General features: G+C 43.1%; 1 protein-coding gene across 1 annotated transcript in view; it reads left to right on the forward strand.

Annotated features, from left to right (window-relative positions):
- The window catches only part of LOC311226736 (alpha-2-macroglobulin-like), a gene marked incomplete at both ends in the record, with an annotated part of 36,756 nt that extends 27,523 nt beyond the window's left edge, over positions 1 to 9,233 (forward strand). Inside the window, 11 exons of the mRNA XM_084312146.1 lie at positions 103 to 178; positions 302 to 458; positions 2,879 to 2,953; positions 3,819 to 3,981; positions 5,260 to 5,447; positions 5,559 to 5,774; positions 5,911 to 6,035; positions 6,136 to 6,226; positions 7,814 to 7,882; positions 7,967 to 8,072; positions 9,169 to 9,233. Of these exons, the coding sequence (XP_084168272.1) occupies positions 103 to 178; positions 302 to 458; positions 2,879 to 2,953; positions 3,819 to 3,981; positions 5,260 to 5,447; positions 5,559 to 5,774; positions 5,911 to 6,035; positions 6,136 to 6,226; positions 7,814 to 7,882; positions 7,967 to 8,072; positions 9,169 to 9,233 (1,331 nt within the window). The remainder of the gene's footprint in view (positions 1 to 102; positions 179 to 301; positions 459 to 2,878; positions 2,954 to 3,818; positions 3,982 to 5,259; positions 5,448 to 5,558; positions 5,775 to 5,910; positions 6,036 to 6,135; positions 6,227 to 7,813; positions 7,883 to 7,966; positions 8,073 to 9,168) is intronic.
- Between the last annotated feature and the right edge of the window lie 1,287 nt (positions 9,234 to 10,520).

Genomic DNA, 10,520 nt, shown 5'->3' on the forward strand with positions numbered 1-10,520 from the left:
GACTCCGAGGTACTTAAAACTGTTCACTCTCTCAACCGGTGCCCCGTCGATGATGATAATGATGATGATGATGATGATAAGCACAACCTAATCTTCTCACAGGTTATCAAAGGCAGCTGAACTACAAGCATCATGATGGAGCCTTCAGCACATTTGGACAAGGCTCAGGAAACACTTGGTGGGAACATTATTGAATCATATAATACATGACTAACCTGAGCTGTCATCACAAACATCATTGCTTAAGAGTGAAAGCATATTTTTTCAGTGAAAATGTAATCAATGTTTTGTTCATCCTCAGGTTGACTGCTTTTGTCCTGAGATCCTTTGCCAGAGCAAAGTCTTTCATTTATATTGACCCAGAAAGAATCGAGGAATCACAGAGCTGGCTTGAGAACAGGCAGAAAGAGAACGGCTGTTTCCAAATGTTTGGACAACTATTCAACAACAGAATGAAGGTATTTGTATGGAAAAGTAAAAATACTGAAATGAAACTGAAACTAAAAGCACTTGTCAGACTGTTAAAATGTTAAGCTAAATGTGTTGACACTTTGTATATACTTGGTAAGAGTTGATCAGGGTGGGTTCTCTTTATTTAAATTTTTTTTCTTTTTTACTCTCAATACCAAAAACAGCTATTTTGACAGGCACACTTCTTTATCAGGTTAAACATGTTGGGGCAGCTGGGTAGTGTAGAGGTCTAAACACTATCTTACCACCTCAGAGACCAGGTTAAAGGTAGTGTAGAGGTCTAAACACTCTCCTAGCACCACAGAGACCAGGTTAAAGGTAGTGTAGAGGTATAAACACTCTCCTAGCACCACAGAGACCAGGTTAAAGGTAGTGTAGAGGTCTAAACACTCTCCTAGCACCACAGAGACCAGGTTAAAGGTAGTGTAGAGGTCTAAACACTCTCCTAGCACCACAGAGACCAGGTTAAAGGTAGTGTAGAGGTCTAAACACTCTCCTAGCACCACAGAGACCAGGTTAAAGGTAGTGTAGAGGTCTAAACACTCTCCTAACACCACAGAGACCAGGTTAAAGGTAGTCTAGAGGTCTAAACACTCTCCTAGCACCACAGAGACCAGGTTAAAGGTAGTGTAGAGGTCTAAACACTAGCACCACAGAGACCAGGTTAAAGGTAGTGTAGAGGTCTAAACACTCTCCTAGCACCACAGAGACCAGGTTAAAGGTAGTCTAGAGGTCTAAACACTCTCCTAGCTCCACAGAGACCAGGTTAAAGGTAGTGTAGAGGTCTAAACACTCTCCTAGCACCACAGAGACCAGGTTAAAGGTAGTGTAGAGGTCTAACCACTCTCCTAGCACCTCAGAGACCAGGTTAAAGGTAGTGTAGAGGTCTAACCACTCTCCTAGCACCTCAGAGACTAGGTTAAAGGTAGTGTAGAGGTCTAAACACTCTCCTAGCACCACAGAGACCAGGTTAAAGGTAGTGTAGAGGTCTAAACACTCTCCTACCCCCACAGAGACCAGGTTAAAGGTAGTGTAGAGGTCTAAACACTCTCCTAGCACCACAGAGACCAGGTTAAAGGTAGTGTAGAGGTCTAAACACTCTCCTAGCACCACAGAGACCAGGTTAAAGGTAGTGTAGAGGTCTAAACACTCTCCTAGCACCACAGAGACCAGGTTAAAGGTAGTGTAGAGGTCTAAACACTCTCCTACCCCCACAGAGACCAGGTTAAAGGTAGTGTAGAGGTCTAAACACTCTCCTACCCCCACAGAGACCAGGTTAAAGGTAGTGTAGAGGTCTAAACACTCTCCTAGCACCACAGAGACCAGGTTAAAGGTAGTGTAGAGGTCTAAACACTCTCCTAGCACCACAGAGACCAGGTTAAAGGTAGTGTAGAGGTCTAAACACTATCCTACCCCCACAGAGACCAGGTTAAAGGTAGTGTAGAGGTCTAAACACTCTCCTAGCTCCACAGAAACCAGGTTAAAGGTAGTGTAGAGGTCTAAACACTCTCCTAGCACCACAGAGACCAGGTTAAAGGTAGTGTAGAGGTCTAAACACTCTCCTAGCTCCACAGAGACCAGGTTAAAGGTAGTGTAGAGGTCTAAACACTCTCCTAGCTCCACAGAGACCAGGTTAAAGGTAGTGTAGAGGTCTAAACACTCTCCTAGCACCACAGAGACCAGGTTAAAGGTAGTGTAGAGGTCTAAACACTCTCCTACCACCACAGAGACCAGGTTAAAGGTAGTGTAGAGGTCTAAACACTCTCCTACCACCTCAGAGACCAGGTTAAAGGTAGTGTAGAGGTCTAACCACTCTCCTAGCACCACAGAGACCAGGTTAAAGGTAGTGTAGAGGTCTAACCACTCTCCTAGCACCACAGAGACCAGGTTAAAGGTAGTGTAGAGGTCTAAACACTCTCCTAGCACCACAGAGACCAGGTTAAAGGTAGTGTAGAGGTCTAAACACTCTCCTACCCCCACAGAGACCAGGTTAAAGGTAGTGTAGAGGTCTAACCACTCTCCTAGCACCTCAGAGACCAGGTTAAAGGTAGTGTAGAGGTCTAAACACTCTCCTAGCACCACACAGACCAGGTTAAAGGTAGTGTAGCAGCTGGCGGAGGAGGCATGTGTCTACCATGTAGTCCTGCCCAGACTGTCAGCAGGGGAATTGGTGTGATGACTAAATTGGGTACATGGTAGAAATAGTTAACCTTTAATGGTAGATATCTAATGGTAGATATTTAATGGTAGATATCTAATGGTAGATATTTAATGGTAGATATTCACAAATGAAGTTCCAAATGGAAAATAAAGTAGTTTGAAGTTGAAGAAGTTGATTTAATGGCAGATATCTAAATTTCCACACAGGATATTAGGTTAAAATCCTGCTCATGTTTCCTCTCTACAGGGCGGAGTCTCTGATGAAGTGACTCTTACTGCCTACATCACTGCCTCACTGTTGGAGATGAATGTTTCTGTGTCTGTGAGTAGACTCTTATATTGTTACATAAAGTTATATTAATGTGTCTGAGTAGACTCTTATAGTGTTACATAAAGTTATATTAATGTGTCTGTGAGTAGACTCTTATAGTGTTGCATAAAGTTATATTAATGTGTCTGTGAGTAGACTCTTATATTGTTACATAAAGTTATATTAATGTGTTAATTGATTGATTGAAAACTTTATTAACAGATTGCAGAATGGGTACAATACAGTACAGCTCAATACATACAATTGTTAAGGGGATGCAGACCAGAGAAAGACTTTCGTCTGGTTTACATCAGGGTCCCCCATTTTCAATTCATCAGGACATATATGACATACATGACATACAGATAGTCAGTACTGCTACATCTATACATTTATCACATACCAGATTTGCAAATACAGTACTGTTTGTGATACAAAAGGAGTCAAGAAAAGGGAGTATATACATTTGACGTAGAAACTGTACATTGGAGGAGGTTGGGTGGGGTTGTGTGGGGGGGGGGTTGGGTACATTGGGATATTGACAACCATACTGGGTAATTTACATTGGAGGTGGTTGGGGGGGGGGGGGGGAAACACTGTATAAACAAGCAAAACTGTACATTGGGGGGGGGGGGGGAGACACTGTACAAACAAGCAAAATTGTACATTGGACTATTGACAAATCCATACTAGGTAAATGACTGTACATTTGAGGGGGTTGGGGTTAGGACATTTACAGGGGCCTCTGAGTAGACTCTTATAGTGTTACATTAGTGAAAGGAACTTCCCATAAAGTTATTTGGTATCAATTCTGATTGAAAGGACAGCTATTATGAGTGCATTTTGTGCTGATCAAAACCTATTTAATCTGTTTCAGAATCCTGTGCTGAGCAACAGCCTGTCTTGTCTGAGGAACGCCAGCAGTGATGTGAGCAACACCTACACTACAGCCCTGCTGGCATACACCTTCACTCTGGCAGGAGACATGGAGACCCGCGCCAGGCTTCTGAAGCACTTGGACAACATCTCCTCACAACAAGGTGAGACACGGAGACCCGCGCCAGGCTTCTGAAGCACTTGGACAACATCTCCTCACAACAAGGTGAGACACGGAGACACGGGCCAGGCTTCTGAAGCACCTGGACAACATCTCCTCACAACAAGGTGAGACATGGAGACACGGGCCAGGCTTCTGAAGCCATGGGCTCCGAGGTCGTCGGCAGGATGGTAACATAAACACTGATAAACACTGGTGGGGGAGGTTTGGTCAGAGCTATGGGGAAAGTTCGACATTGATAGAAGAGGACGTTTAGTGTGTTAAAGGTGACCAGCCATTGCCATGGCCGTGTCACATAGTAACGAGGAAAGGGGGCGGGCCCGTCGTTGCTATGACGAAGATCATATAACTAAGGTTTCTTCCGGGTAAGGGCAGACTAAGAAACGATTCAGCTACGACACACAGAGGAGAAGCGTTGATCAGAGACTTTGAAACGGCTCCCTCCTCCCCTCGCAAGGGGGGAGGGGGGAGGACTGACGTGGCACGACAACCAAGAAGGCTTTTGGATAACAGCTAGGCCGCGACGACCACCGAGCGGGGTGAAAGGAGAGATCATTAGAATAATGAATTTAGTTTTCTTCCAAAGACTTTTCAAGGACAATACAGAATTGGTTTCCATCTGATTACGAGGTTTTGTTTATGTAATAAACAACGTTTTCCAAGAAGGGTATTACGCGGCCCGGTGTCGAATTCTTATGCTTACGGATTGCATTAAAGGGGGAATGCCACAATGTACAGCCAGTATGAGAGGATGTCGGAGAAATAAAACACAACGCAGAGTCAACGGATAAGGAGGTGATAAGTGGCTGATTGTGGTTTGATCGAAATCTAACCGGACAATACCAAGTAGGCTCATTGTAATATTGCATATTTAGGACAATACCAAGTAGGCTCATTGTAATATTGCATAGTAGTAGACCTCTCTTCACCCTTGCTTTCTTCATTCAGATATCTTGTTGTTCATCATCTTGGTCCCTAGTACTATATCTGTACACCAATGGCTAAAAACCTTTACCTCAATCTGGCATGTCAATCTTATTGATTTTGAAGAGAATTCAATAGTGCAGGACAGGTCCTTGGCCAAGTGTCAACCTATCCACCACGTTTGAGCTAAATCCATTAAGAAATGCGTGACAAGTGACTGACACAAACGCAAGTGATTTCGATGCTCCAGTGTGCTTTGTGTATGTGGGCATAATACAGTAACTATTATTGCTTCACCACCGTCAGGGTAACTGAAACTGTGTTCCTGGTCTCTCAGGGGGGCTTCTCCACTGGTCTCAGACCTCCTCAGAAACATCAGCCTCTCTGTCTGTGGAGATCAGCTCCTATGTGCTGCTAGCTACTCTCAGTGCCTCCCCTACGACCGCAGACAAAGGCTACGCCTCCCGCATCGTCAGGTGGCTGGCTGGCCAGCAGAACTCCTACGGAGGCTTCTCCTCCACACAGGTACGTCCCAAACGGCTGTTTGGCCAGATGCTACAGGAGACGTCCATCCACCTGTCCCACCTTGTTGTTCTAGTGGAAGATCCGTCTCTCACTGGTGGTTGATGTTTGTAGGACACAGTGGTGGCTCTCCAGGCTCTGGCCCTCTACTCTTCTCTGGTGTTCAGTCCAGAGGGTTCCAGCACAGTGACCGTCCAGTCTCCCGGTGGCGAGTTGACCTTTGATGTGAACCAGGGCAACAAGCTTCTCTACCAGGAGAGGGCGCTGCCGTACCCGACATGGGCGTTCAGCACCCTGGAGGTGAAGGGCACTGCTTGTGCCTCAGTGCAGGTCAGTGGATCACTTCTCCTGACGGGTTCATCTCTTCCTCTAATAATGTCACTTTGATGTCACTTATTGTCCATCTAAAAATGTACAATAAAGGTTTTTTATTTGACACGTTCCACTTGTTGTCCCTCTGTCCCAGGTGACTCATCACTACAACATCCCAACTCCGACCAGCGACGCCACCCTCAGCATCCAGGTCACACCTGAGGCAGACTGCACCAGCAACTCCCCGAGACCAAAGCTCACCCTGAAGCTCAAGTCCCTGTAAGGGTTAATCATAGGGCCTACAAACAGGTTGTATTAATAGGCATTGAATGTCAAACATCCAGAAAATGTATTAACAACCTTTATCTTTCTGTAACAGATACAGTGGAAAGGAAGGTGCCACAAATATGATCATTGTGGATATAAAGATCTTATCTGGGTTCAGTCCAGACGCTGAGTCTTTAAAAAAGGTAGGTTTGTGCAACGAGTCCAGTTTACTGAGTACCCTAACTCTAACCCAACGAGTCCAGTTTACTGAGTACCCTAACTCTAACCCAACGAGTCCAGTTTACTGAGTACCCTAACTCTAACCCAACGAGTCCAGTTTACTGAGTACCCTAACTCTAACCCAACGAGTCCAGTTTACTGAGTACCCTAACTCTAACCCAACGAGTCCAGTTTACTGAGTACTCTAACTCTAACCCAACGAGTCCAGTTTACTGAGTACCCTAACTCGAACCCAACAAGTCCAGTTTACTGAGTACCCTAACTCTAACCCAACGAGTCCAGTTTACTGAGTACCCTAACTCTAACCCAACGAGTCCAGTTTACTGAGTACCCTAACTCTAACCCAACGAGTCCAGTTTACTGAGTACCCTAACTCTAACCCAACGAGTCCAGTTTACTGAGTACCCTAACTCTAACCCAACGAGTCCAGTTTACTTTCAGCGTGATTTGTCATGTGTTGCTGCTGCGTTATCTGGAGACTTTGTCGTCACAGAGTTCACAAAATGGCATCCAATGTAATAAAAAAAGTCAACCAACGAACTAGATTCTTGTACCGGATCTCCTCTCTGGTAAACAAGAATACCCTGAAGACTCTGGCAGGAGCACTCATTCAAGGGTACTATGACTATGCGTGCACCTCATGGTACCAAAGCACCTCAAAGGCGCTTAAAACAAAATTACAAACATCACAAAACAAACTGGTCAGACTACTACTTGACCTGAACCCCAGAACCCACCTCACCCCTGCCCACTTTGCCAACCTAGGATGGCTTAGAGTAGACGACGGAGTACAGCAACTTGCAATGGGCCTGGTCTACAAGATACACTATACGACCGGGGTGCCCATGTACATGTCAAAATACTTCCCAAAGGTCAGTGAATACCACAACCACTACACCAGAGGAAGCTCAACAAATCATGTTAAACCCAGATTCGGCTCAAACAAGGGACTAAACACGTTTCGCAATTATGCCACAACAATGTGGAACGCCCTACCCAAAGCTGTAAAGGAATGTGAATCCCTGCCCACATTCAAAACCGCTCTTAAAGAGCACCTACGGGAGGCTGCAATTCGAAACTGGCCACCGTAAATGCCCAAAACCCCCACCACCTCCTAATAGACAGTCTCCTCACCACCGCATGTATATATTCCCTCCCCGCCGTATGTATATTTCCCTCCCACCCACCCACCCCCTCCTAATGTACAGTCCCCTCCCCATCATATGTATATACTCTGTCAGGATCTAGGGGTAACAGTACTGTATATTTGAATACCGTTATGTCACAAATGTATCAGTACTAAATACCTATATGTCCCTATGCCATAAATGTCATGTATGTTGTGTATGTCATAAATGTCTATGAATTGAAAATGGGGGACCCTGATGGAAACAAGACAAACGTCTTTCTCAGGTCTGCATCCCCTTAACAATTGTATGTATTGAGCCGTACTGTATTGTACCCATTCTGCAATCTGTTAAATAAAGTTTTCATTCATTCATTCATTCACAAAGAGTTCATCACAAGAGCTGAACATCTTCTTTCCACAGCTCAGAGGAGCCCTGCTGGTGGACCGAGTCGACAGAGAGGATGATCACGTCATCGTGTACCTGAAGGAGGTGATGATGTCATGTAATTCTGTTACTGATGATGTCATGTCATTCTGTTACTGATGATGTCTTTTTCTTTTTGTCATCCAACAGTTACCGTCCATCATTCCCATCTACCACACGTTAGAGATCGTACAGGAGCTTCCAGTGCGGAACCTGAAGCCAGCAGTGGTCAAAATATACGACTACTACCAGACAAGTAAACAGATAATACAGTATAATCATGTTATTGATCTGTGACTACTACCAGACAAGTAAACAGATAATACAGTATAATCACACCACACAGCATATTACTGTTATTGATCTGTGACTACTACCAGACAAGTAAACAGATAATACAGTATAATCATGTTATTGATCTGTGACTACTACCAGACAAGTAAACAGATAATACAGTATAATCATAACCACACAGCACATTACTGTTATTGATCTGTGACTACTACCAGACAAGTAAACAGATAATACAGTATAATCATGTTATTGATCTGTGACTATTACCAGACAAGTAAACAGATAATACAGTATAATCATGTTATTGATCTGTGACTACTACCAGACAAGTAAACAGATAATACAGTATAATCACACCACACAGCACATTACTGTTATTGATCTGTGACTACTACCAGACAAGTAAACAGATAATACAGTATAATCATACCACACAGCATATTACTGTTATTGATCTGTGACTACTACCAGACAAGTAAACAGATAATACAGTATAATCATACCACACAGCATATTACTGTTATTGATCTGTGACTACTACCAGACAAGTAAACAGATAATACAGTAAAATCATACCACACAGCATATTACTGTTATTGATCTGTGACTACTACCAGACAAGTAAACAGATAATACAGTATAATCATACCACACAGCATATTACTGTTATTGATCTGTGACTACTACCAGACAAGTAAGATTGCACTCAACAATAGGCCAGGTTCTGCTAAAATAAAGATGTACTATATATCACTTCATTTTGAAATACAGGGTTGAGGTTATACATGCATTATTACACAATTAAACCAGGCAAACCTAAAATAGGAACAAATGTCTTCAACTCCACTGGATTAATGATGAATGCATTAGACTCCACTTGGTTAATGATAAATGTATTAGACTCCACATTAACCAGTGGAGTCTAATGCATTTATCATTAACCCAGTGGAGTCTAATGCATTTATCATTAATGATGATCGCATTGAATACAATATTTCACAAATAATAACATTCCAGTGAAGCACATTCCATTGATCCTGGTCTTTTGTTCCACTCAGGCGACCAGGCTGAGACAGAATACAACTTCCCTTGTGCTGCAGGTAACACGCTGTACTTACTGTAGTCCTACTGTACATGTTGTAATCGGCAAAGGTTATGAATAGACTGTTGATATTACTTAAAATATAGGGGCACCACCATTTGGTTTGTTATACTAGATCGAGGAGTTGACTCGGTAATCAGTCTAATAATCAAGAGGACATGTCTAGATTTCAAATAGGATTTTGTATAATAATGCAAAAGTGAAATTGTATTACTAATCTAAACACGGTACACAAAAATAATAAATGCATGGGGCATAATTGAGGATAAGGAATACAGCAATAACCGGTAAAAGTCCTGTGAGGAATGCTGACACTAGCTAGACTCAAATCTCAAAATAATATTATCAAAGATGGATAATTGGAACACTTGTTGAACTGATTATATGATTGAGGACTAAACAAAGATCAGAACCACTGAATTAAACAAAGGTGCTTATAATGGGCCTGTATTGAAATCAAACAAGTGTTTGCAATGACAACAAACACATGGACGCTGTAGCAGCCCCCCACGCTGGGAGCCTATTCTTTAATCCCAGCCCAAGAGTGCTGCCGAGTGCTTCCGAGTTTTCCCTGATTGGCCGCGACAACACCGACATTTACATTTTTACATTTAGTCATTTAGCTGACGCTTTTATCCTAGCACGCCCTGTGGCAGAGCGGCAGCGGCGCATAGCATTATGCAGCCGTAATTCCCCCTGTTTTAACATCGACGGTTAGCTCAACTCGTTCGCCGCCTTGCTGTGGAGCCTGCGGTGCGTTGGTGACAAGTTCGAATCACTTCAATTATTTATTTAAATTTTTTTTACGTTTAATTAATTTATCATCTCTCTATATAAACGTGCATTCTTTCGCCGGTTAAGTTTAGGCATTCTTTCGGAGTTGGTTAAGGTTAGGGTTAAGTTTAGGCATTCTTTCGGAGTTGGTTAAGGTTAGGGTTAAGTTTAGGCATTCTTTCGGAGTTGGTTAAGGTTAGGGTTAAATTTAGGCATTCTTTCGGAGTTGGTTAAGGTTAAGTTTAGGCATTCTTTCGGAGTTGGTTAAGGTTAGGGTTAAGTTTAGGCATTCTTTCGGAGTTGGTTAAGGTTAGAGTTAAGTTTAGGCATTCTTTCGGAGTTGGTTAAGGTTAGGGTTAAATTTAGGCATTCTTTCGGAGTTGGTTAAGGTTAAGTTTAGGCATTCTTTCGGAGTTGGTTAAGGTTAGGGTTAAGTTTAGGCATTCTTTCGGAGTTGGTTAAGGTTAGAGTTAAGTTTAGGCATTCTTTCGGAGTTGGTTAAGGTTAAGTTTAGGCATTCTTTCGGAGTTGGTT

Source organism: Notolepis coatsorum (genome assembly GCF_963971535.1).
Source record: "Notolepis coatsorum genome assembly, chromosome: 1".
NCBI classification, from domain to species: Eukaryota; Metazoa; Chordata; class Actinopteri; order Aulopiformes; family Paralepididae; genus Notolepis; species Notolepis coatsorum.